This window comes from Lepisosteus oculatus, chromosome 24 (assembly GCF_040954835.1).
Source record: "Lepisosteus oculatus isolate fLepOcu1 chromosome 24, fLepOcu1.hap2, whole genome shotgun sequence".
NCBI lineage: Eukaryota > Metazoa > Chordata > Actinopteri > Semionotiformes > Lepisosteidae > Lepisosteus > Lepisosteus oculatus.
Window position 1 is genome coordinate 3,712,522 of NC_090719.1, and position 27,380 is coordinate 3,739,901.

The 27,380-nt window shown below is 45.6% G+C and overlaps 1 protein-coding gene across 4 annotated transcripts; it reads right to left on the bottom strand.

Annotated features, from left to right (window-relative positions):
• Positions 1–1,316: 1,316 nt before the first annotated feature.
• Positions 1,317–27,041, bottom strand: urm1 (ubiquitin related modifier 1). 4 transcript variants are annotated; one of them, XM_015366800.2, is made up of 7 exons: positions 26,932–26,993; positions 20,659–20,871; positions 19,514–19,584; positions 11,882–11,971; positions 6,220–6,301; positions 3,939–3,987; positions 1,317–2,471 (listed from the first exon to the last, which is right to left on the bottom strand). In XM_015366800.2, the coding sequence occupies exons 2-7, from the start codon at positions 20,769–20,771 to the stop codon at positions 2,403–2,405; spliced, it is 474 nt and encodes a 157-aa protein (XP_015222286.1). In that variant the 5' UTR covers positions 20,772–20,871; positions 26,932–26,993; the 3' UTR covers positions 1,317–2,402. The 4 variants fall into 4 exon arrangements, with proteins under 4 accessions (XP_015222286.1, XP_015222287.1, XP_015222288.1 ...); XM_015366801.2 differs by lacking the exon at positions 20,659–20,871 and having other exon boundaries at positions 26,932–27,041; XM_015366802.2 differs by lacking the exon at positions 11,882–11,971 and having other exon boundaries at positions 26,932–26,985.
• Between the last annotated feature and the right edge of the window lie 339 nt (positions 27,042–27,380).

The following is a 27,380-nucleotide window of genomic DNA, read 5'->3' on the forward strand; positions in this document are numbered from 1 at the left end:
TCATGTTGAATTAATATGTAACAACTAATGGCCGATAATTTATCGATACCGCTACGGAACGTACAGAAGGAACGATATAGTCGGGTTTTAAAAAACATGTCGGGTATACTTCAGCTCTTTACTGTAAATGCTGCTGTAATACATGCCCACACGCTCAGCTGATTTTGTGGTGTTTACTGCAGAACTCATCTGGAACAGCTCTCTGTGGAAACGGTTTCGAAGGGCGCTATAGGACATACAAGACTGATAAGTCACACATGTTACAGTTCTGTAAAATAGGTATCCGGGGCCCATCCACTAGAGTGGTCCTTCCTTGCCAATTCCCCCTCGCCCACGTGTTTAATTATCATTAGGATTATTACTGTTACTAGACAGTTCTTATCCAGTCCATTGCAATGACGGGCCTGGGGTGACCGTCGTCCGCTTGTCTGCAGGCAGATCCGGAGGCTGGACGTCAGTTCCGCCACTACGCCCTCCTGTCTGGGGTCCCGTAGGTGGTCCTAATGAATTCTCTAAGGTGGGCGGCAGGTACAGAGTGTTCCGTTTGAACTCTTAATAAATAAAAACAGGCAAAACGGGCCGCCATTAACGCGCTCTCTCGACAGCCAATTAATGCTTATCGGTGGTGCATTTCTCAAACAGCCCTTGAGAGCTATAAATCAGAAACCCAAATTGTTTGAATATCTTTGTCACCAGGTGTATACTATTTAACCCTCATATTGAAAGTTTTTTTTTTTATTTTCGCACTGTGCAATGCACATTCGACAAATCTCAGTGAGACGCCTGTTTCAAACGCCGCACCTACATCTTGGTGATAAATCCACAACACTGTTTTAAAACCCGCATCTATTGATGACATTTTTGTTCTCTCTCTCTCTCTCTTGAATAGCTCTCCCAAAGCACCGTTATATAAGGACCAACACAAGACCGGAAGAAAAAAAAAAGCTTTCGCAAACGCATCCCTGCTAGTAAGTTCAAGGCACGTAGGCTTTCATTGCGCAGTGATTGGTTAAGGTTGTAAGCCTATAGAAAATGTAACATAAATCAGATTCATGAATCTAACCATCTAACCTCGGGCATGCGCAACCTTTCTGATGAGCCAGATCCTTCTAACATATTAGGTGTGAGCACTATACTGTGCGTTTTTCTGTCTGCTGCCTTCGTATTACATGCATTTTCTATAAACGTAAAAGCGAGCACACTTTTCCAAGCTTGAGCTAAAAAAAAAAACAGAACACAATCATAAAAATGGACGCGGCTATCAATAAGAGCTCAGAAGATGCTCCGTTACGTAAAGGTGATTCGCAGACACGACATTTGTCACAGACGCTTTATTAAAATAAGACAAGCCACCGCGAGCTGGACAGACTTGTGAAATTTCGTCTGATAAAATACATACATATCCACAATTCATTCATGTCCTTCAGTTAGCACTGCGTTCGCAAGGCTGCACAGTTATTGATAGAATTCGTATTACAGGGTGTATATAACGTGTGCTCTGCTCTTATTTATTTCACATCCCGTTTCATTTATTTTGGTTATATTTGAAACTTTCAAAGGACCGGGTCAGATACCGACAGAAACCCAAAACAGAGTCGCCTGACTTTTCTGCGCTGGTACACTTCCTGTAGTAAGGATGACTATTTTTCTACATGTATTTAAAATAGGGAATTCGAAAGGAAACACTCTCTAAGGTGAACACTCCAGTTTACTAATTAAACAACAACGGAAAAATAGTTTTTTTTTCCCCAAATGTAATTTACTAATAGAAAAGAGTAATTTAAGTGTTTAGGTTTAAATAGGGTACTAAAGATATTACATAGCTTCTTTCATGCACACTGTAAACAGCATTAGAGGAAAAACCTGTTAACACACATTAAATTATTATTTAATGATGTCCATTTGTATCGACTGTGTCACATAGTTGTACAAACATAAAAAATCGAGATGTTACCAAACCGATTTTTTTCAGGCAGACAGAGAATTTCCTGTGCCAAAAATCTAGAACAATATTACATTTCGAGGATGATGATGCAGGTGTCACCCTACAGTGAACTCTCCCAAATTTCTGCAGTACAGGAAGATCCTATAGAAAACTAGTTCTTTAACACTGGGGGAGGAGGGGGTGGGTTACTCGATTTAAAGATCACAATATGGGGATACTTTCCTTTAATCCTACAGTACTCTCCGAACGAATTTCCCAAAATGTCCCCCCCCCTAATCCAGCCGTTTAGTGGGTTAAATCACTCATGTATTTAACAAGCAAGGCCACAGTGCTCTTTAAAGGGAGAGGGTCTTTCCTGAGGAAAGTGCCCGTTTAGTTTGACACAAAAGCACAGAGATGCCTAGCCGCCTGGCGAATGGGTCAGGAATCCTTTGTGCTCCAACTCTGCGGGTCTCTCCTAACCCCCGTGCAGTGTGGATATGAACACCACATTATCCTGGTGCTGAAGTCTGTAATCCATCTCACCCTACAGGAGGAATATGCACACACACACACAAAAAAAAAAACATGTTTTTTTAGATTTCTTTGGTAATCTGCAGAGAAAGTTACAGACTTTTTGCATAATCTACACCAGGCGCACACTCAGACAAAACAGATTTACCGGCATAAAAAAAATACAATAAGAGCCCACACGAATGCTTAGAGATGTGTTATTCTGCTATAGAAAAAAAGAGATCCGGAATATACACGACTGTGCATATCGCTATCGCAATCATATCAAAACGCAATCTTATGTTGTACACATCAATAATTTTTCTAAACCCCACCAAAAAGTGGTTTCTGCTATAACAACAACCTTGGCTGTTATTGATACAGCAGAGTTTGGGAGAGGAGCAACACAGTTTGTCATTTTGCAGTGGAATAACCAGTCAACAGAGCTCCCTTGTGGTTTTATGGACCCGGGGGTTATGTGCGGAAATAAATGAATATGCAACCCACTGCAGAGTGCAGATCTCCTGTGACTCCCCCCACTGGCCAAGGTGTGCTGACTGACTGGGTTTAAGCAGGGATCTGAACAGTAATGTTACAGCAGTAGCAAATGAGCCTTCTGGTCTGGCCATGTAGGCATTTGCCAAAGAAGGCTAGGCACTGCTTGAACACTGGGCCCTTATGAAAATGAATTCACTAAGCAGAAGAAACAGTATTTAAGAAGTGGATGACGGCGACAAAGTCTGGCGATTTTAATTCTCCTAGCCGAGAGAAAAAACAAGCTGCACAAAACACAGAAATACTGTCAGCAGTGTCCTTCCAATGCTGTAAGAAAGGAGCACAACGGAAAGAATGAAGGTGGTATTTTATCAGCGACAGATTCAAAATAAATTATCCCAGGAAGGTGTACTGTGCGCAGACAGCAGATGGCTACACCTCGACACGTTATTTCCTGCATACCTTCACGGTAACAGGAAGTTCCAAAATCTTTCAAATTCATTTAAATCCAGAGCAGCGCCCCTGATCATTAAATTTGAAACTGCTGCCACCAACCGAGAAGGCTGTGGTAGCTTTGATGAGTCGAGTGGCCTGACACGCAGAGCCAGAAGTTGAACATGATGGTTTTGGGATCGCCAAATTAACATCTTAAGATCTAACATCCATTCATTTCATATCTCCGACCCGGAAATTCTCCTTCCAAATGTAGGCCCCTTTTAAGTTACAGAATGGGCGAAGAGCGCTTATAGTTGCCATAAGCTGTTGTGCCGACAAAAGTGCTCACTGAGCCAGAAAGGAAAGTAACGACTTTAACATCCTTGCAAAACTCAAGGTGCTATTCAAATTTTACGTGGTTACTGGACAGATACATTAACTCAGCAGCCGACTCAGGGAGGTAACTAGTCAAGCCTGGACCAATTCTGCGAGCTCCTGTAGGGACGCACATAACGTCACTAGCAAAAAAAAAAGGCTTTTGTGTAAGAAAAAACTGCAAAAGACTACTAACCATCAGTTCCCAATCTGCATCGTTAATGAGCACCAGAATGCCAGGTCTCCTAGAAAAAAAAAGCACAACGCATTGTACATCAGCAACCGACTGAAGGCATGATAATCTCTTAATCCAATATCAAGGTATTGGGCATATTACACGGATTTCAGGAAAATCTTGAAAAAAGAAGTGGCTTAGCAGGGGGTTCGTGCAAGGGGCCTTTAAGAAAACAAAACCGAATCATTAAATGATAAGACGTCTTAGCACGGCATAATTTTCTTAAGCCGACATGCATCGTAAACAGATACCGCTTTTGTTGTTTAATGGAATTTAATGCTGCGCAGTCTGCTTTCATCAACAGTATCGGGAGTATGAGGTGAAAACAAACGAAAAAATAGCAGCTTGCAGATAACCTGCTATGTCAACTTTTCCTGTGTTAAAGTTGACATTTTTTCCTAACCTATCAGAAATTGCAAGGATACCCAGATACATTCAAAGCTGTAGCTGGGTTTTTTTTAAAAACAAACCCAAATAAATTGCGCTGTTCAGAGCAGCGTCAAAAGGATTTCTTACTCATAACATCACATCACATCAGTGCCACCCCAGCCCAGAAAAAGCCCACTGCAGGATCTATGAAGAGCTGGCTTGAAAACAGCACTTATACTGTCTTGGCAATAACTGTCAGCACAAAACTTGATCTTGGCAGAGATTTCTTTGCCTGCAAAGGAAAGAAACCTTGCCACAATTTAATCTAGGTTAAGTAGGCTGAAAAAAAAAAACCCATTTGTAATAACATCAGGGAGGCTCTGCTTCAGAGTGACAGAGAGGTGCAGGGAGCCCCTGACTGAGCAAAAACTGCTGGGCTTGATTTTTCAACTCCAACTATAAAAGCGCAGTAAATTCAGAGTCACGTTCGGGCGTTGGGAGAAAAACATTTTTTAATTGGATGCAATGCAATTAAAAAACACCAGAAAAATTTTATATATGCAATCACACACATCGATGCTCAAGAAAAACAACGCTGGCTACAAAAACCCCATAATCAACCAGCACGGGGCTGCCGTCTGACCCAATATGTCCCTTTTCTGGTTCTCCCACTCTTTAAGCGCTTACTGCAAGGCAATGCCTGCTCATCAGAGTGCTATTACTTAATTACGCAGCGGAGGAAGAAAGAAAAACTGGCTGTGGAAATTTGATCTGTTCTATTAATTTCGAGCCAAGCTTCCTACCGAAGCAGAGAGAATGGAGAGTGGGATAAAAAAAAGGAGGGGGTAGGCGATATCGGCTAATGATCAGAGCTGAAGGAAATCCTGTTTGATCTCCTACATGCTGTAATCGTCTGCGGCTTGGCTTCGGAGTGTGTGAGCTTTGGTGAATCTGCGGTGCACAGTTACAGGATGAAAAGAGGCAAAAGTGTCTCGGAAGGGTCTTGGAAGCAAGATCTCTTAGCTGCCTAACGCGGCCTCATCTTCTGCCTTTTGCAGAATCTGTAAAGTGGCATTTTCATTTTTTTTTCATTTCATTTGCTGAAGGTTAAGGGGTGGGCGGTGTGTGTGTGTGTGGGGGGGCAACAGGGCAGAAGGAGAGAGAAAGAGAGTCAGTGAGGTGAGATGAATTCCCACTGCGGGCGTCTCCGAGCGGGAGAGGGGGAAAGCCCTCCTACACGGACACAATCCGGGGCCTCTCCGGGAAAACCGCTGTTTAATCAGACACTGAAACCGCGTCAGAGAGGCTGAGGCTTCTGCTACAACTCCACTGTTTCTGTCCTAGTGCACACACCAGGGAGGCAGTATAACGTGGGCTTAAAAGGGATGATCACCAAGACACATCAGCATGATAGACAAAGGAGAATCAACATGAATAATACACAGAAATTAAAATTATCACAGCTTAGTTTGGAATTGTGCGTGGACAAATATTCTCCTGCAGAGACTTCAAATTCATTTCAACTCGGGGGCGACTGCAAAATTCGGTAATCATTCAAGGGAATGAAATTCATTCAAGGCGACCCATAAAAAGTCCAATGAACTGAAAGTTTTGTCAAACACCCTTCAAAGCCCTATCGACGCTGCATCTGAAGTCGGAACACTGTTTCGGAAGCCCGGCAGAAGTAGGTTTTTTTACTTGTGAAACAGCATTGGGATGGATTACAAATTTCTAGAGCCACTTTTGTGTAACAAATAAAGTAGGAATCGTGAAAGTATTGCACTGGTTCTGGAAGATAAATGTGTACAGCAAAGATCAGAAATGAAACCACATCCATCCAGGTGTTAAATTGTTTCATTTTATATGTACTTACACTGTATCCCCTTGTATGAAGAGTTCAGGCCTCTCTTTCAACAGGTTTCCCTTGATCCACAGGAGTAACTGCTTCATGTTCCCTATAAAACACAGAAAACACTTCAAAGAATAAAGACCGTCTGTGCATAACATCCCACCAGGCTTCTCATTCGGGTCTCCCATGGTGCCCTTTAAAATTCAATACGAGATTTCAATCAGCTGTTTGTTCAAGTATTTCAAAAGACATTAAAAAAAAAAACATAGCAGCAATCTTCAACATCTTTAGAAATTGCAAGGTAAAAGTTAAAAACAGCTTGAAACCCAGGAGAAATGTTTAAGCAATAAAAATGTTCCAAAGACACCAACATTTATTTTTTAAATCAAAGTAGCTCAACAAATCATTAAAATACAATTCTGTGTAACAGCCCTTAGCTAGGAATGGGAAACGGGTGCCTAGGCATTTTGAAATCAAGTTTTCATTTACTTCCATCTTAACTGATGCAAAGTTCCAATAAATGAAACCAACGGACAAATTGCGTAGTCTTATGAAAGACGATTCAGAAGCTCCACATCATGTGTAATAGTTTTAATTACCTTATAAAAGGAAACATACTCCAATAGTGAAAAAACAGGGATTACACAGTCACAATTGGGCATCTAAAATGAACAATGCATTTGTAGCCCATTACAATACAAGCAACACAACACCAAGGTTTAATGAATGTAATCAAATATGCTAAATTCAGATATCAAATACTTTTACATAATAAGGAAAAAGTAATAGGTTTATTCCATGCTGAAAAGAAAACATAATGTTTCAGCCATGAAGCCTTCTTCAGGCGTGAGAATATTATTACAAGATAAATAAAGAAATGGAGAAGAAAAATCATGATAGATTACAGCAGAAAATCTGAAACACTGAAAACATTACAAAGGCTGGGTGCGACTTCTCTGCGTATTAACACAACCCCGGAGCGCAGTGACACACAGCCCTGGTCAGCCTCAGTCAGACTGCTGTGGGATGCGTGGCTGCAATTCTTGTGTCACTGCAGAAAGGTGGAGACGTACAGGCCATGGCGTACGAATACGAATTTCTCAAATAAGAAGAGGCTCTTCAGCCTATGCACTTTGTCTGGCTTGGTTTGTAGCTAACTGATCCAAAGATGTCACCCAGCCTTGTCTGAGAAGAAGATGGGGGTAACGATTTCAAAACCATCAGGTCCCATCATTGTCTTCTCTGCCTGGACCAAAAAGATTTGGTTCTTTTAACCTGTCAATGATGGACATTCCTTTGAGCCTGGAAAGGTATGTGGTTATTTTCCGATGTCAGGTCAGCAAAGTCCACATTTCTGTATCACTGTGACAAAAGCAGAACACATTATACTAAATGAGGTCTGAAGAGTACATTGCAGAGTTTTTGATTAAAATCCGTTTTATTAATATTCTACGCCTTCGTGGCCTGAAATTGTGTTTTTTTTTGTGTCTAAATAAAAGAAGAGCCCATTTAGGCCTTCGTGGCCTGAAATTGTGTTTTTTATGTGTCTAAATAAAAGAAGAGCCCATTTATTGAAGCCCACTGCTCAGATCTTCGCCTCTTCGGGAGAGCAACTTGCTCACTTGAAATCTTCCACTCCTCCTTTTTGAAACCCCGTTTTAGCGTTCATAGTTTTCTCCTGGCAGGACTTTCAAATCCCGAAGGCCAATAACTCAAAACTCCGACTGTCCGTTTATATCGTTTCCCCACATTGTCTAGATGAAGAAAATGTATCAATATTAACACCTTTGTTTTTCCCCCCCAAAGGTACCTTATTCAAGCTTCGATTCCCTTTCTGTCTTTACAGTTGCTGTTCTCAGCACACAACAATAAATGTCTGAATCCTTCGGACTTTTCTTTGCAACTTTTATAGTGTTTGTTAAACCTACTGTTTTGGTAACATCTGTACAGTCAGCTAAACGAGATCCTAGACAATGTATAAAAAAGGAGGCCTTTTAGTGATCCTAACACATACGTCTGTGGTACTCCACTAATTACAACTCCCAGATTTGAACCCTAGTATTTTCTGTTTTCTATCCATCAACTAGTTTCTAAGCCAGACAGTTTAGTTCTGTTGATGGCATTAGGGAATTGGTCCCACAGATGTTCTGTTGGACTCAGATCAGCTGATGTGTTCTTCCTCAAACTGCCCCATGATCATCCTTGGTCTTAAATTTTCCTGCTGGCAAACTGGCACTTCACAAAATTCGCCCGCAGCACCAGAAGCACTGCCGCCTGTCGATGTTGCTCTCCGAGCGGCACTGTGCCTGCAGTCTGCATCACAGGCGTTCCTGTGCTAAAGGAGGTGTCTCCCCACGTCACACTTTCACCGGCTTGCTTGAACACATCAGTCAGCAAGAATGCTCACTTGCGACGCCTCTACCTGTGGTCTTCCGTCTCTCTTCCACTGTCGCTGCCGCCTCAGATACTCTGTAGCCCACAGAAGACGGCAACTGCATCTCTCGGCCGTCCACGTTACACCTTAATGGCCCCCAGGCAAGGCAATCATTTTCATGCGGGAGGTGAGCTGCAGTCATTCTGCTGATTGTGTGGAAAGTGCCTGGGCTGTAGCCCTTAAAAGTCTGAAGGCGACGGCCCAGACCAGCGGGCTGACCCCCTGACTTCCAGGAGGTCCCTCACGATGACCCAGTCAGATGCTAGCTGGCATCCCATTCTCCGGGCAACGTTTCTCGCAGACGAGCAGCCAGACAAAATGCATTAGCGAAAACATTATTGAAAACTGAGAACGAGAGGCATTTCTTCACCCCAGGGAAGGCGCGAGTCTGGAGCGTGGCATGCCCCGTGGTTGAAGTTGATATCCCGCCATTCCTTCAGGGAAAGGCTGGGATCACTTAGCTACTGGCAATAAGAAGGGACAGGTGGGCCGGGACCCTTTCCAAACACAGTATGGAGAGCAATTGTCTGTAGCGTTCAAAAGCCGTGATACTCGTGCAATGCTGCATTTAGCGGAAATGGTGAACAGTGAACATGTCCTCAAACAGACCAGAGGCGCAATCATCAGAGCCTGTCCTTTCAGGGCTGGGGTGACTCTCTCCAGTTTCCATGAGGCTGTGCAGAAAGCATAAAGCTCAGGATCAGTGCGCAGGGCCACCAGTCAGTAAATAAGGAATGTGGAAGTTGTCTGGAATCGCTATATCACAGGAAACCTAACTCAGAATTAGAATCCAGGTGCTGTCTTCTTGCAGTTTTTGAAAGGATGCTTCTCGTCTAATGACTGTTATCCAGCTAAATCGCCCACCGTGTCGACACATGTGGATGTCCCACTGCTCATCCCTGGAGATCCTCACCTTCCTCTTCCTCGGGAAGGAGGAAATAAACCCCGCCCCCCCCCCGCAAGCGACAGCCGAACGTGCAAAACGAAAGGACGGCACCACCCATCACGCCGCATCAAGAGAATGATTGTCCGAAGCGGTTATGAACGGATTTGCGCGCCTAGAACGAGCAAGACTAGATTTGAAGCCCGATGCAGCAGGACCAGGTCGTTTTTAGCCCGGCTCACTAGAATGGTGCACGTTCTTGATTGCGGACACTCGGAGCGCTCGTGTTGGTGCGCCTGTATACAAGGGGGGCAGCCTCACGGAGAGCCCTGCGGCAGAGCCAGCAGCGCGCAGCAGGCGGAGAGGAGCGCACAAGCCACAGTCGGGGCCTCGCAACGGGCGTGCACACCGCAGACAGGCCCCCTCTCTCCCGTCTCCGGCGCATCCGCATCAGTGTGTGTAGCGCACCCTCTCTCCCTGCACTGGCGGGCAGGAGTGAGGCTGATACTGCGGCTGCCTGCATCCGCGGGTGCCCCCCCCATCCACCACCACCACCACCGCCACCACCAGCAGCCACGAGCCTTTCCTGCCGGTTCCAGCCAGTTTGCTCCTCGGGGGTGCGGACGGAAAGAGAGAGAGACGGAGAGAGAAGGAATGGCGTGAACGAAGGAAGGGAAGACAGCCCCCTTCTGCTGTCCCTCTCACAATTGATTCCTGTTCTCGGCTCGGGGAGAGGAGGGAGATGTGTGTGTGTGTGTGTGTGTGTGTGTGTGTGTGTGTGTGTGTGTGTTAAGGGGGTGGAGCGCGGTCCGGGTCCCTGGCTCGCACCCACCCTCTCCCGTCCTCTCGCGGCGCATGGTGGCGTCGGGGCAGGCTGGTGCCAGCCTAGACTGACTTACGCCAACCTAAAAACGAACATCTGGCAGCGTTGTGGCATTACGAGACGGGGGGGGGAGGTGAATTTATGTAAGAGCAACACTGAGAACCCAGTCATGAATAGAAAAGGAGGCAGAGCCGGTGGGGGGTGTTTGGGCTATGCTTTGTGCGAGCCTCCTTCTTCCACACAGTCTGCGGTTCGCTACCCCAGCTTTCGGTGACCTTCTTCTATAATTCATTTTCAGACGGTGTATTAGAGAAAGGCGCTGAATCGCAAGCCCATTCGCTTTGACTTCACAAAAGGGGGGGTGGGGGGGGACAACCACCTTTGACCCATGTTAATCCTACGCGGGCCGATCTAGGGTGCCGTCCGGTCCCTGCTCGCAACCCACAGGAGTTGCGGGAAAACGGATCCGACCGCCACAGCCGAATAGGAAGTCCAAGGCAGCGAGTCCCGCTACAATTCAGCATTAATGCGTTTTTGTCACCGGGACGCACCGCTTCATAGTAACAATCAGAGTTGTGTTATGTATTTAATTGCATGCTAATGAACCATCGCCGCAACCTGGAGCGCTGTCTAATGAATGCTTTGATAACACGGCGCTGTGTCCATTTTGACTTCTGACAGATGTCTCGTCCTCTGTGCACGGCTCGTGCAATGCTGAGAAAGAGCAAAGTGGCAAAGAGTTTTACAGCCGTCATTGGTGTCGTCCTGACCTCTGCCGTTTAGCGACTTACAGTCGTCCCCAGCAGCTACCTCCTCTTTTAACTTACAGGAGTTCCCAGCAAAGCGCCAGCTAGCGCCCTCCGTTTCGATTCCTGGGGTGCGCAAACACAAGGAGCTGAGCAATAGGCCGTTGGCCGTGAGCGGAGTGGTGGCTCTGTGGCTCAGGATCTGCGCCTGTGGCTGGGAGGTTGCTGGTTCAAATCCCGCGGCCGGCGGAGGAATCCTACTCCGTTGGGCCCCTGAGCAAGGCCCTTCACCCCAGCTGCTCCAGGGGTGCCGTATAAATGGCTGACCCTGCGCTCTGACCCCCAGCTTCTCTCCCTGTCTGTGTGTCTCATGGAGAGCAAGCTGGGGTCTGCGAAAAGACAAATTCCTAATGCAAGAAATTGTATCTACCCAATAAAGTGATCTGATCTTATCTTAAACCCTCACTACGGACAGCAGTTCCTGGGGAGTGCCATTTTCTTTTCATTATCCCTAAATTGACAGTCAGCCACCCAGCACCTATTCGTCCCCTACATATAGCTAAGACAAATCCTACATTACGCTGCCGTGTTTAATGTCATCCTAATTCCAGAAAACAAGGATTGAGCTGTCGCAGAAAACAAAAAATCTATGAGCACAACAGCAGGAAAATAAATACAGTACTACACTGTATAAGTACTCGCTGTTGGCGGAAATCCCAATACAGAACAGGGACTATTCAAGCTCTGGGGGGTGTATTTCCCACAGCTGTGCAAGTTCAAAGTCCTTCTTGTTATCTCACCTAATAATGTTGTTAACCCTGAGTCCTCCGTTCCGGGCTCCGCAGGAACCTGTCTCTTCCCGTCTTCTTTCTGCCTGAGCTCGGCATGACCTGACAGATAGCCAATTACAGACACCTTTATCCTCCCATAGGTCTCCATCGGCTGATGATCTCGAGGAGCCTCGTTTACGAGACGGCCAACAATCTTGGTGGACATATAAAAAATAAAAAAAAGGATACTGGCCGCTCAAGAAAAAAAAAATCAACATAGGGCAATCACAAAAAAATCATTCACGGATTCAGCCTTGTATGAAGAAGATTACACAGAGGACTTGATACAGGTGTCCAAAAGCCTGAAAGAACCACTGGACTGCTCGGACAAGCTGCATGCAAGAAGCACTGGGCTGAGATCTTTAGGACAACAAGCTACTAGTAACCAAACGAGCACGATGAGTCAAATGTCCTCCTCACCTCCGATCATTTCAGAACCTTTCCTACACTCCTAAGACGTCTGCAGAACAATGGCTTCGAGGAGAGGAGTTAAACAAGAAAGACCAGAGCATCATCAGGTAGGGTCACAGCACATACGCCACAACGCATTGTGAGCAGCTGATTCAGTCTGAGTTGAAAAACTAGCACTGAATGACTAAGACTGAATCAATAAAGCAGACTTGGAACTATATGTTTTTATCAAAGGTTATGAGACCTTCTTATACATTTTTTTCCTGTTGCATCTGCTTGTGGTCCCTTTTATTTTCATTGAGCAAGTCAGACAGAAAAAAAAAACACAGCATTCCAAATGTGCTCATCGTCCCTCCCCCTACTTTCCAATGGAGAGACATTCATAGTCTCGTTACCATGTGGTGGCCGTGCACAAGAGCAGGAGAAAGTGAGCTAAAAGGATTTCCACACATGGGAGATCAATAAAGGTTAACACCAGGGCCACGGCCATCATCGGCTGCCCTCGGTCAGTGTAGTTCTCAATTGGGTCTGTGCCTCGTTTCTCAGTTCGGTCTTCCTGCTTCACTTTTCATGCGTGCCGGACTGAGACACGTCTTCTCTGGCGCAGGCCTGGAGAAGTTCGACCAGGTGCGTGCCTGGGATTTTAGGAATGCCGTTCACTGGCGGGATGGAAAAAAAAAGTGAATCTTTTTAGCCTTCAATGTTATTGAAGCCTGCACCCTGGCTTTAAGAAATGCCTGGGTCAGATCCTTGGACCCATTACCTATTAGCATTAAAACATGTTAGATAGACCAAAAAGACCTCCCCTTTTGTCCAATAATTTCTTATGTTCTTGTGTTGCCAAATTAAATGTAGAATAAGGCGGCTAGAATCAAGTATAATAGAACTAGCCTCCAATACACATTTCTAAATGTAAGAAGCGTGGCATCTGACAGGACAACGCGTCACTTTTTTAATCTAAAATTTGCACTACTTCTTTCGGCAGCTAATTTACAATTAAGAAGGTTTTATTTTTGCGGGTTAGAAGCAACTACGTTAAAAAAAGGGATGTCTCGGAGATATTCCCTCCCTCCCCCCCACCCTATACCTTACAACTGACCTTCGTGGTCAAACACAACAGTATAAAAAAAAAAACCCAAAACAATTTAGGAAGCGATCGCATTACGGGGGGGTAGCCCATTCCGAATCCCAGCTCGGGGTCTGGGAATGTCACACGGACGGGCGGAACTGATGACGGCGCTCAGGCGCACAGCACTGATAATCCGTCCTGGTAATCCGGACACAGGGGATTCCCAGGGGTACAGTGGTCTCTCTCTGGAGGGAGGGGGCGGGGCAGGGGGTGGAGCCTAGGCAGTTCTAGATGAGCAGTGCACTGGATAGCTGCACAGCTACTACTGCTCAGGTACACCTGTACACAATCACGCCTGGCCTGAGGATATTAAAAGGAAATACGAAATCAGGCGTTTTCTGGGGTGATTCCACTGAAAACACAGAATGCTTGAATTGGCCTGTTGTATCTTAAGTATCTGGCTCTTTATGTGGTTACGTTATGTTTTAAAAGCTGTCCGCAACTCTGGTGGGTTGCTTGCTCAGGTTACTGAAGTTAAGAATAACAGTACATCTCCTTAGCACACAGCAGCTAGCAATTAATTAATTAACTAGACTCCAAAACAGCTTCTTCCCCAGAGCCGTCAAGCTGGTGACGCCCCCACTCCCTCCCATCATACTATGATCTCTCCTCACTTCTTCCTGTACCCACAACAACTGTACTCCTACACCACTACACACATGACAACTGAATGTAAGCCGAATTGTACTTAAAACTGTATTAGTTACTTTTGCACTGTTTTTGTCCTGTTGTATTCTTTCTCTGTTTGCGTATTCGCACAGTTTTGATGATCTGTTATGACACTCTCATTGTTATTATGTTATTGTCTATTGTCTTATCTTCTGTTCTATTTATATACTGCACCTGGGAGTATTGATTTATATAATGAGAAACCCTTTTCACTATACTATGCACCTGTGTAACTAGAATGACAAATAAAGTATTGAGACAATATGAAGTATTGAGACAATTAATGCCCTTTTCTTTTAAGGCTTGAAACATAACGCCGTCAAAACTGGACAACCTCTGACCTGTGTACCAGGCTAAGAAGCACTGTAATGATGGGACTCTTGGACTGTTGAGTCTCTAGCCACCCAACTAGCAAGATGGGCCAACTGGCTGCTTCTCCTTTCTCATCGCATGAAGGCAGCCTTACAGAAGAGTCAGCAGAGCACAGATGGAAACAATTCAGCTGTGGAGCCTCCCTTGGGTGAGGCCATAGAAGACTCCACAGCCGAAACGCACCGTTTCTTTTCTGCTCTTTTCAGCGGGGGAAGAAACCTTTACCTGTTCCTTTGCAGCCTTCGCGTGCTGATGCAGCTCCGAGGCTCGAACTACAAAGAAAAGTGACAAATTCTTTGAGCAGTCCACCAATCGGCCAAATTACGGCCTCACTTCAAATTGTTCTCTCATAAATGTGTAACTGGGAAAGACTGGCACATAAAAGAGACCAGAGGTATTCAGTGCTCTGTCCGAGACAAATAGCATTTCTGCTGTTCCACTACACTAAAACTATGGGGGCTCCCCTTCTGAATTGCCTTATAATACATCAGCTCATGCAAGAAATGCTCTTTCAAAAAATACTCCATTTCATGGAGTTTTGCTAAAAGTATCATTTCAACGTTCTCAGATTTTTTTGTTTACTTAGGCAAAACATTGTTAAGTACACAATCAGGCCTGTCCTGAAGATATTCAACGGAAATATGAAATCAGGCTTTTCCTGGGGTAATACCACTGACCCAGGAAAATACCGAATGCCTGAATTGACCTGTTGTATCTTAAGTATCTGGCTCTTTAATGTGGTTATGCTATGTTTTAATAGCTGTCTGCAAATCTGGCGGGTTGCTCGCTCAGGTTATTGTACTGTTGATGTTAAGAATAACAGTACATCTCCTTAGCACACAGGAGCTAGCAATGAATGCCTTTTTTTTTTTTTTAAGGCTTGAAACATAACGCCGTCAAAACTGGACAACCTCGTCATCTGACCATTTTTTTTGCTCCGACTCCCGGACTCCGCCGCCATCGCCACATCTCCCATTCCGCAGACGCAAGGGGACGGGGCGTGATTTTTCTCTCTCTCCCCACCCCCCCCAGCATCTCTGCAATGCCCTGCGCTCCCGACACGCACTGCGCACTGTAGCTGCCAGGTCCGCCCAACAGCATGCGTCATGCGGCTGCAATGCAGGATGGGATAGCACTGGTGCAAGAGGGAGAAGACCATGGCGGTACAGCCGGCGGGTTTCACGACAGTGAGAGAACATCTGGAAACGTTATTTTCTCTGGCTTTATGATCATTCTTCTTTTCCAGGCATTCGTCTTTCTCTTTCTCAAAATGGGGCTCTCGCCTGGTATCTAGAGGAAGGCAGGAGGACGTTTTGGTAAGGGAGGGGGGGAAGGGGAACCATGAGGTGGTCATTAATCACCAAGAGGATGGAAAGAAAGACCTCATCTCTAATTATGCAGACCATCCACCATCAACCCTCCTCCCCCCCCCCCGCCATACACTCCCCTCTGTGCTCCTCATTTCCCAGGGAAGGTAACTGCCCCCCGATCAACAGCCGGTCATTTATCACTGACCATTCTGTCCAGCGATCGGCCAAGGTCAGTCTCCCAGTTCCCCTTCCCACATTCCCCCTGGCGGTCACCCATTGTCGAGGGGTTGCCGTGGAGACCCCATCGCCACGGAGGCGACCTCTTTTGTTGGGTGCTGTGGTTTCGTTGGGGGGGGGGGGGGTTAGGACAGAAGGTAAAATGTCAGATAATCTCTTTCTCAGCCACCCTTTCCCACCAGGTTAAAAAGCCATGAGTCCGATACAATGGCCTTTCACGGTATGGATACATAAATTCATATTCTCAATCTGTGTGGCAGCGGTCTGTGTCCAGGCCTAAGCACCGTGCGCAGAAGCAAAATATCTGAGTAACCCATAATAGGCTGCGTTTTACTCTTCCAAAATCCCACTAGCCACAAGCTTAAAACCCTCTTCCCTTTTCAATTAAAAAAAAAAAATTGGAATCAAATTCCTATAATTCAAGACTGCCGCATCAGAGCACGTATGGACGCCATTTTTCCCCCCCAGAGGCTTTTGGGAGATGAAACTCTTCTTGGCGATACATTTCGTATTCGCCGCTTGTGCCTTTTACTAGAATCATGGGATTAAAAAAATATATATTTCGAGAGCCGAGCTTGATCCTGTCATGCACAATTCCAAACGAGAGCCACTGGCACAAGTTTATTTCTCCCGTACCTGCAGATGTATAGAAGCTGGGAGTGACCGTTTTTTTCCACTGAGAACCAAGTCCATCGCTCATGTTCTCCCGAGATGAACCTTTCAGATGTTATCAAGAGGCAGGCTTATGGGTGGGAAAAATAAATAACTTGGGATGGTTTAGGAGGGGCTGTTTCACATGATGGAATATTGCCAACTAGCAGCGCCCCGTGTCCGCAGGAAGACAGGAGGACACACCTAACCCAGAGGACTGAAGATAGGTGATCAACATCTGTCCTGATCGCCCCCTTTCTTGAAGCGCCGAGTCACAGAACCCGCTTTCTCGCGGTCGAGGGAGACCACAAGCAAGACCATGCACCCCCCGCCCCACCCCACTCTGCAGGCCTCTGGCCACACAGGGACCACCACGTCCACCGGGGCAAAAATAGCACCGGAGGGCGCAAAAAAGCTGGAGGGGGCAGAGCCGAAGCCCACTGCCGACGGCGTGTGGGAAGCCGGGGAGTGGGGGGAGAGAGAGAGAGAGGACCGCTGGCTTGCCCTCCCAGTGCTCCGAGAAGGATTTAAGTCTTTGACACAATTGTCCCCGCAGCACCGTCCAAGCGCCCGAATGCGTCCACACACCTCCCCCCCCAAGTGCCTACCTTTCCTCTGACCCTGGAGCTGGGTATAAAAGACCCATCAGCAGTATCACTGACGCCATTTACAAGTGAATGCCTGGCAATAATGGAGCAGTTAGGGGAAGAATGGGCCAGCAGAAGGAGGCTCACAGATGTTGGGAGGGAGCTGGGGCCTATTGTTAAATTGGGTGGAAACGGAGGAGGGGGGCGGCAGCGCCTTTTTAAATACGATTTGCGACGGAGCGCCTGAGATGGGCAAACAGTGCCTGTGTTGGGGCGGCCACACAGAGGAACAGCTGGCGCTGTAGAGCGTGTGAAAGGCATCTCAATGAGGTCAGGAAAAGAAAAAAAGCTGGGGAAGGGGGTTGAGGGTGGGGGCTCCAAACTTTTTTTTTCCTTATGATTATTATTTGTGTGTGTGTGTGTTTTCCCCCCATCGCCAAGCAGCGAGAACCTTGCTCTTTTTCCGGCCTCAGAGGTGAAGAGGGCACGCACACCCCCGCTCCCCTGCTCCTGCCCCGCTGGCACACCTGCCTGGGGGGGGGGTGGGGGCGCAAAGCGATGATATTTAATGAAGTCATCAGCGCAAAATATCTGATGAGCTGCGTTTTTTTTTTTTTGCGTGTGGGGGGAGAGAAAAAAAACCTCCTAACACAGGAAGGCAGATAAAAAGGCACTCCTGGCTCCACTGACCTCAGGAAGAGTGGACAGGCCACAGTTTCCCACAGTGCCCTCAAACAGAGCTTTGCTGAATGTCAGCATTTTGCTTCTGGACGCCTGCTTCTAAATGGCTGGCGCCCAGCACCACTTGTGCAATCAAAGGACCTTTTTTTTTTTGGAATGAACAGCCAGAAAGAAATTTCAGATGCGGCTGCACCTTTTCGGGAGCCCTTCGAGGGAGAGGGAAAGGCTGTTAAAAAAAAAATGCCAGCCGAGATCTCGAAATTCAGACGTCGGTGGGGTACGGGTGGCCAGCGCTGGGGGGAATCAAATCTTTTCACACAGACAAAAAAAAAGTGGCCACATATTTTACGACAGCACAACAGTTTGATCTTCGGGGACAGGATCAAGGCTTGTGCAACAAAATATCCGAAGCACAACGTGAAAGAGAAACCCGCAAAAATAATTTTCCCCCACCCTCACGGTTTCCTTTAACCCTGATGATACAAGGTTCTAAATAGTGTGAACAGGCTACAGCTCCTGTCTGGTCCGAGGCACCACTCTCCAAGCACCAATCAATCTGGCACTTCAGGGCTGTGTGTCAGTGTGTTTGCTGAGAACGATGAAACGAGAGAAGGAAAAACAGGCCGCTCGGAGCTGTCCACATAGGACAGAGCTGCCCTTCGTTCTAAATCCTTCGCACACAGTCGCTCTCCCGTTCACGGAACAATCAGGTCCATAAATGTCTCGGTTTTTTGTCACATCGGCAAGAGGCTTCTTATCAGCGCGTACATACTGTACATGTCTGTGCTTGAAGCAACACTCAAGCGACTCATTTCCTGAAGACCAGCGCTTAATTTCCTGGTGGACGCTGGTGGGTAGATACAGCCCGGAGATATCCGCGCTCTCCACTTTCATTTAAGTGGACAGAAAAATAACAACCCCGAAAAAGCCCCCCTCTGGAGAGGGGGGGGAAGTTTGGAAGATGACCGTTTTTATCTTAAGACTGCAGACTGGAAAGGAGCTGAAGGGTTAATAATTCCTTACGCTTATATTGAGCTTTTCGGGACACTCCACTCCGAGAAGGGAAGGGAGAGAGCACTTCCACGTCAGTTATCTGCATCAGTGAACCGGGGTCGCGGGTAGGAATCAGAACCCAAAATGGGGTGCGTGTCTTTGCACGGGCAGGGTTACACTGCACAGGTCATTGAAATTGACAGCTGGGGAACTTTCAAGATGCAGCTGGATTAGATGTTGGGGATCTTAGCAATTCAATGATTTACATAGCACATGATTTACCACTGGACAAACCCAGGACAAATAGGTGTTCCGGACACATTTAATTACTACATGTATACAGCACAGTACATATTTTCGTCTTTCGTTTTTTTGATTTTCAAAGACCCAGGAGTACATCCTAGTGTTTACCACTATTACGTGCTCAAAGATTCTGTTACAATCACAGAACAGGTACCCTGCTTCTGACGCATACAGATCTCCAAGTCACGTCTTCACTGTGTGACAGTGTTGTCACCATGTCAGTACTCTGCCAACAGAATCTCGAGGAAACATTACTCACAGGGCTCAGACTGGCTCGGCAGCGTCACGTGGTGATTCTTCACCCCATCAAACAGCAGCTCCGCGCCACCTCTGAGAAGAAAACACAAAATGGATTTATGGACGACTGGCGAATGTAATTTCCAATTGTGCGATTCCAAAGCGTGCATGACTTCTTATGAAACCAACCAGGACATGAAACATGCACACACTGAACATAATTCGAGCACGCCAACAGGACTGCATATGCTGAGCCCTGGGGATACGGCCGAAATTCACGCCTCTTTTTCTCAAAAGGAGAGCCGGAATGTATTACAATAATACTTAAGGGGCAAAGGATTATGGAATCTCTCTTCACTTTCTTTTTTATGCGGTGAAAAAAGAAAGTTAAACCACACGATCAAGTTCGGCTCGTGCTGGCGATTCTCACAGGCTGGGGGTTCCCATAGACTGCTCCTTACTCCAAGCCTTCTGCGTGATCGTCGACGTCAGGCCCTGCACAGGGCACGAGAACAGGATGTTCACGTGTCCCCTCTGGTCTGCGATTAGATGGCCTGACAGGCGAGTGTACATGACCTACGAGCAGCGAAAACGCCAACCAGGGGACATGGGGACAAGCTCCACCGAAGTGCATTTAAACGGAGGACGGGAGGCGTTTCTTTACAACAGTTTGTGCGGGTCAGAAAGAAGTGCATTGCTGAAGCCAATACTCCGGCTTTTTCAAGGAACAGCTGGATAAGAAACCCCGAATCAATTGTCCACTGACTACTGAACCAAATGGCCTGCTCTTATCTGTTACTGTTTGTCCTGCTTTGTACCCCCACTTTATCACTGAGGAACCTTAGAATGTCCGCTGATATTCTGTAGAGTTACAAACTGCTTTTGAAAAGGAACACAAATTCGGGCCTCGGCGAGACTGGAGGCTCAGTGCGCAGACAAAGGCCCGCCTGTGTTGGTGGTCCTTTATCCTGAAGAGCAATTTTCATTTTGATCCAGGGATCAAGCGGGCTCGGCTATCAAGGTGTGTGTCCTGGAGCTCTCCGCACCGACATCGTGGGAAGGGAACCGTGGGGACTCCTCCCTCCACCCCCCCCTTTAAGCTGATCTCCTACAGCCAGGGCTGGACATGACCTTTACTGGCAGCCACGCACAATGCAGAGATCCCACCTCCGTGACCGGATCCCCCAGGAATGTTTGATGTGCAGTCCAACGTCCCGGCCTGCAGGTCCACCCCCTCGCCCCCTGGTCCGTCTTGGACGTACGGAGTAAATCGCCTGCATTCAGGAGAGACCCCCAGGGTCAGACGGGGAGATCAATCCCCTTTGGCCAGCTAAGCAATAATCTCCATTGTGACCCCAATGCGGGAGGAAAAGCAGGATGCTGGGATTAAGAAAGAGAGAGGGAAAAAAAAAAGAGGAGATGGGGGGGAAGAAAAGAGCAAATAAAGACAGCTCCGTAGCCCAATGCCCATAATGAAATCCCCCCAACTCCTGGATTTCCATTAATGAACACACTGAATGGTAGCATCCATGGAAAACCTTTATTTGTCATAGCATTACTCCGACACGGTCCATTCTAGACAACGGAGGTTGGGCCGGCTCACCCATAAAAGTGAACGGATGAGCGAGCAGCTTATAAGTAATGGGTCATTTTGTCATGCAAAATGCAATCCAAGCCTTTTAACTCAATATGCTTATTGCAATTACTGGATATGCAGCAATGCATTAATGATCCATTTTGTATCTTCTGTCGCTCATTTCGGTGGACTTTAAAAGACCTCCCCAGTATATATATACACACACACACACTTTTTCTTTATTTTCAGGGCCACTCAAAAAATGTCACCGTCTGTCTCTTTAATTCTCTCAAACACACAGGATTTCCGCATAAGCGTGTAATTCCAAGTCACTCTATTTTCGGCAATGTAAACTGTAGCGTGGTTCTCTTGAAGCCGACTGAAAATTCAGCACTAGGTTCCGCGGCGCAACGCAGCACAGACTAAAACCGACAACCGCTGCGCTAACAAAACGGCAACTTGAGCTGGAGCAAACTAATTTTGCAGCATGCCACTCGAGCATGAAAACAGGCAGTACCGCAGCACATGAGACGGAGGGAACACGGTTTGCAAGCTGCCTCCAGAGCTATTTCGGCAGAACCTGAAATCGGTGTCATTGTGTCATAGAAAACAGCCCTCCCCTTTGATTTTGCTTTATGGGAGGAACAAAACTGCTCCCCGATTGGCACGCGCACATGCAAGGAACAGGTAAGGAACGGGTTAAGAGATGCTTCCCTCCATACAAGCCCACACAGATGTTCCTCGCTCGCACAGAAAACAGGCATGCCTTATTCAAACAGAAATCAGGAGTCCAATAAGTGCCGATCTTTGTCTGTCTGAAAAGAAAGGGTCCAAGTGTGAGACCACATCGAGCAGGTGCGCGCCCAATAAAGACCGCTTCACATCTCGGGAAAACTGTGCAGTTGTGTGCCCCAGATATTTAAAGATTGGTACAGCTGCCAAACCCATGATATCGGCAAAGAAGAGCTGTTGTCTGAGCTGCTCAGTGAGGCGGACCAGGAGTCCACTGTCTCCACTGCCTGTGTGTACCAGAGCAGCACTCTTCAGCGCTGACACGCACCCCTGAGCCGCCGAGGAGGGAGATGTAGTCAGGGGACGAAATCGGCGAAGACCGAGGTTTCAGCATACACTCGCTTTCAATGAAGGAATAAAACATGGGAGACCAGAGTATCAGAAAACACTGGCATCCACCAGCAATAGTCTCCATCAAAACCACAATAATCCCTGCAGTAGTCTTACAATAATAATTGCTTACACTTATAAAGCACTTTTCTGAACACTCCACTCAAAGCGCTTTACAGGTCATGGGGAATCCCACTACCACCACCAATGTGCAGCATCCACCTCCATTCCCATAATGCGAAACCATCCGAAGCAATTGTATTGTACTCCATAAACACACAATTGGATTCATTTTCTAAACAGCTTAAAAGGCCAATCGCCTTCTTAAAAAAGCTTGCAAACTACAAATGGAATTCTATTAGTTGATGTCACCCAGACGCCTGGAAAACTCCCCTTATGCAACGGCCGCTACTCTGACGGGCCTGCGAGAACCCTGGAATGATTTATGACTGATTTCGGATTCGCCCCCGAGTAGCATGCAGAAAGACCCTTTGTCTTTCCAAAACTACTGTACACACCTATTCTCAGCGATATAAACTATCAGCGCTGGTGGTATATAAAAGGCCCTTTGAAATCCTACCCCCCCCCCAAAAAAAAAGAGCATTAAGTATTCTCTGGCAGTCAGCAGTCATTTAAACACTCTTTGCCATTAACGATTAACCCTCGTCTTTTGTGCTACAGTTCAATTAGGGCGAACATAATGGAAGGAAGAGTGAAAGACCAAAACAGATATGCTCCTGAAAGAATCCTATTTGTAGTGCAGAAAACAACAGCTTGTTTTAGGAGGGTGGCATTCAATGAGAGGGACAGGGTTACCAATGGCGAACGGGCCGTGAAAGGCCGGGGAGCTATTGAGCTTGTGCACTTCCTTTCTTGTCTTTTTATCTTCTTCCAAATGGGAGTGAAGGAGAGGGGGTAATTAAAACTGCAATTACTTAAAGAGTGCTCGGAGCTTAATTCTGCACAATCAATGACACACTGGAGGTATCGCCACTTGGTCATCGGGTCAAGAAATATTCAAGAACAGCTCTTTTCTTGCACTCTGTTGATAAGTCACTGTTTTAAATGCAGGCTCGGAGATAAGCATCTGGCCTTGCTGGCTGCAAAGTGATGCATCCTACCATACCTCAGCAAATGCACCTCACTGGGAGCTTGCCTTGTGATGGACAAGGAACATGGAATGTGGATGATGAAATACACCTCGGTTTTATTCACAAAAACACCACAGCCATTATTCGATGGAATCTGTCTGAAAGTAGTAGATTTCAATCAAAACATTAAACGGATTAGTCGGACTGCAACAGCGAGTTCCAGGGATGCTATGTGCTATTGTGCCAAATTCTACCTTCACGTCCTGTTTTTCCAGATTAAGTCAAGGAACGTACACAGAGCAAAACTGACGACGGGATAAAGGATTTTATTGACAAGAAACATCAGTGCACATAACATATCTGCCTTGATTACGCACCGGTACATCTTTAAAGGTCAGATCTTAATTGAACACAGCTTATTTGAAATCAACTTTTGGATCCATTAAAGATTTAAGCTGACATATGACATAGATATATCTAGTAAGGCTAGTGTTTACACAGCAAATAATGCAACCCACACACATCTTGCTATTAATTTAAATAAATACAGCAATAGAAATTAAACCACAAATAGTGAAGGCAATTTATAGTATATTACCTATTCTTACTCTTTGCGTCTACAAATCTTTTTGCCCGTTCAAATTTCAGGACACCGTATAAAAGAGAGGATTACTGTACCCTCATAACAAAACACACTATAAAAGTGTCAATGGAAATAAGATTTGTTTTGTATTCTTACGATGCTGTTTTATCACATTTATATCAAAATATGAGATCATAAAATAAAGTAAAGTAGCTAAAAACATCTTCAGTACAGTATTATACATTTTACTGCTTGAGACAACATCTCCAAGAAAGCCAGTATACACAATTTTACGCCCTGGAATTTCCGTCAAAAACATTAAAGAAATAATGGTTTTAAAAATATGTTTTGTGTCAAAATTTCAAATAAGATAAGATAAGACCTTATTAGCCATATACAATTTCTTGCATTAGGAATTCATCTTTTTCACATACCCCAGCTTGCTCTCCATGAGACACACAGACAGGGAGAGAAGCTGGGGGTCAGAGGGCAGGGTTCGCCATTGTACAGCAGATATAATAATGAATGTCTCTGAAAAAAATAATTTAATAACTTCTTCCAGAATTATTTCTGCAATACTAACTTTCAAAGGTCAGAAATGTCATCTTCATTCAGCAATAACTTCAGACGGTTTAAAACCCCCTCCTTATCGTGACTCTTAGCTTGACTGTAAAATTGTGAATTTGTCCTTAGATTACAATGAGCCCAGAAGTGGATCAGTTAATAAAAATGAATTCCATTTGTACAGAGCTTTTCAACTCAAATGATCTCAAAACACTAAACATACAGGAGGAGACCGACTTCATCCAACACCAGAGCTCTTCACCCATGTGGGTAACCCACAGCACCCATTATGTGCCAGCAGATCCTTACACAGCAGGGGAAGGAAGGAATTCCAATAAGAGAATTAATACAAATTAAGCAAGATAAATCATGCAAATACAGACTGTAATTGATCAAGAACTCCCTTAACACTACCACTTTTATGAACAGTTCCATAGGATCTTTAATAACCAAAGCATTCACGACCAAAGTAGCAGCAAAGCACTTTACAGTCTCATCTGAAGAGCAACACCTCCTTTTTTTGCTAATTCTGGTCCACAGGAAACAGCACCACCTACTGGTCCACAAACATTAATTACAGCAGCATGCTGGCTTCCCAGTATTGACCAAACCAGACTCGATAAGTTTCTAAGATCTGATAGGATCAGTCTTCATGGTGGTAGTGCTGCTATCAGTTACTTCAGTAGTAGCCCTGGACTAGATTACTGCTTAAGGCAGTCCAAGATGTGCCCTGATCAGGGGTACAGTGCTCATCTCTGTAAGACTACACTGCCTGGCACACATACCTCCACTTTTTCCAAACCTTCGAAAGCAGAAGAGCAGCAAAACTAATCCAACTGCTCTGTTTCTCAAGCGGGATTTAAGTACCTGCTTATAATATAATGATTTAAATATAAAAAACATGAGGTAATCATATAATATATAGTTATTAGAGTGGAGTTGTGATCAGGGCTCTGAGCTTGTACCAGCAAAGTTGACATCCTGGGCGAGGAGCTGCTGTTGTACCCCTGAACAAACAACATTTGGTAGACAGCTTCAATCCAACACTTTACAAATGTAAGTCGCACTGACTATAAGAACCGTTCAAATAAATTAAGTGGTAACAGATTTAGCCAGCAGCCTTATCGCCCTGCAACTCACAACTGGCAGCTCCACTGGAGCTCAGCAGGTGTGAGCCTGGCCAGTACCTGGATGGGAGACCTCCTGGGAGAAACTGAGGTTGCTGCTGGAAGAGGTGTTAGTGGGGACAGTAAGGGGCACTCACCCTGCGGTCTGAGTGGGTCCTAATGCCCCAGTATAGTGAGGGGGACACTATACTGTAAACAGGCGCTGTCCTTCAGATGAGACGTAAAACCAAGGTCCTGACTCTCTGTGGTCACTAAAAATCCCAGGGCGTCTCTCGAAAAGAGTAGGGGTGTTACCCCGGCATCCTGGCCAAATTTCTCCCTGGCCTTTACCAAACATGGCCTCCTAATCATCCCGATCTCTGAACTGGCCTCATTACTCTGTTCTCCTCCCCACTAATAGCTGGTGTGTGGGGAGCGTACTGGTGCACTATGGCCGCCGTCGCATCATCCAGGTGGGGCTGGGCTGCACACTGGTGGTGGTGGTGGAGGGGATCCAAATTACCTGTAAAGCGCTTTGAGTGGAGTGTCCAGAAAAGCGCTACATAAGTGTAAGCAATTATTATTATATACACAATAAGGCACAGTGCTCGGTTTGAGCACCGTAAGCGTGACAACAAACAGTTTATTCCGCAACTCATACTTTCTGAATCGGCAATATGCGGCCGTTGAGCTGAGGCAAGATAATGTCGTAGCGAAGCATTTGATAACGCTGCAGAGTGGGGTTTATGAACTTTTAAATATTGAAACTAATGTTCTGTTGAGGATCTACAAGTTATATCCACAATAAAGCAGGCCGTCACCAGCCTACCCGTTCAAAACCGGCACAATTCTCATCTGAATACTAAACGCAGTGTCATGTGCATTTCAATTCCACAGCGATGAAATTTAATCTTCTGTACACGTGTGGACAATAAGACCCAAATTCCACAGCTAAATAAGGAAGAATAAAATCAGGGTGTAGCTACTGTCCCCGTCTGAACATGTTTATGTTCATTTATGAACATTTTATGAACCCCTTCAAATAGAACTGAGGCATGAAGGTGAATCGTTCTCGGAATTATCAATCTTTCATTGATGCTTTAACTACCAGTCATCGGCCACTCTACAAAATAACTTTATATTATATTTTTAAAAGGGAAACCATCCCATATTCAAGACAGTGAAAGTGTCAGATTAATCAATTTCAAACGATTTTCCTACCGCGCTCACATGCACATCAAAGATGTTAGTTTCAAATAGCAGAGTGATAACAACACGATAATTAGTTAGGGATACGGAAACGCATCTACAAAATTGCACCAGACTTATAAATCATGCACCACAGAGCACAGAGCACACACAGCAAGACCGGGTTTAAAAACTCATATTAAGACTCACCCGAATTCCAGATGTAAGGATATGGGCGCCGCCATATTACCACCGTATCCCGGAAGTTTTCGACCGAAATAGAGGAAATGACGTAAGTACCGTCGCACGTCACAGCCAAGATGTGTTTAATTGAATTAAATGTATATTATAATTATAGCTAGGAGGCGTTTAGAAGATTACTAATAATTGGGGAAAGGGGTTTTTTAGAATTTTAAAATAATTTTCAACAACTAGAAATGCACACGTGTAATATTTCGTGGAAGAGATTGAATACATTTTTCATTATTGATTATAATCATTCCTCCTACTTATACAGCGCTTTTCTGCACACTGCACTATTAACGCTTTTACTTTTATTTGAGCATTTTGTTGAAGTATGCAGAAAACATTTCAGGGTCATCTGAAAATAACTAGAATATGCAAAGCTACCTCGTAGCCTAAACATATAAGCAAGCCAA

What these genes read in the sequence shown, in the direction of transcription:
- urm1 (XM_015366800.2), bottom strand. Translation starts at nt 20,771, where the DNA reads ATGCAGGCGATTTACTCCGTACGTCCAAGACGGACCAGGGGGCGAGGG. An exon ending in GCCGAGCCAGTCTGAGCCCT is followed by an intron (nt 11,972 to 19,513) that starts GTGAGTAATGTT and finishes GCTATCTGTCAG; the next exon opens with GTCATGCCGAGCTCAGGCAG. An exon ending in ATGCAGATTGGGAACTGATG is followed by an intron (nt 2,472 to 3,938) that starts GTTAGTAGTCTT and finishes TTCCTCCTGTAG; the next exon opens with GGTGAGATGGATTACAGACT.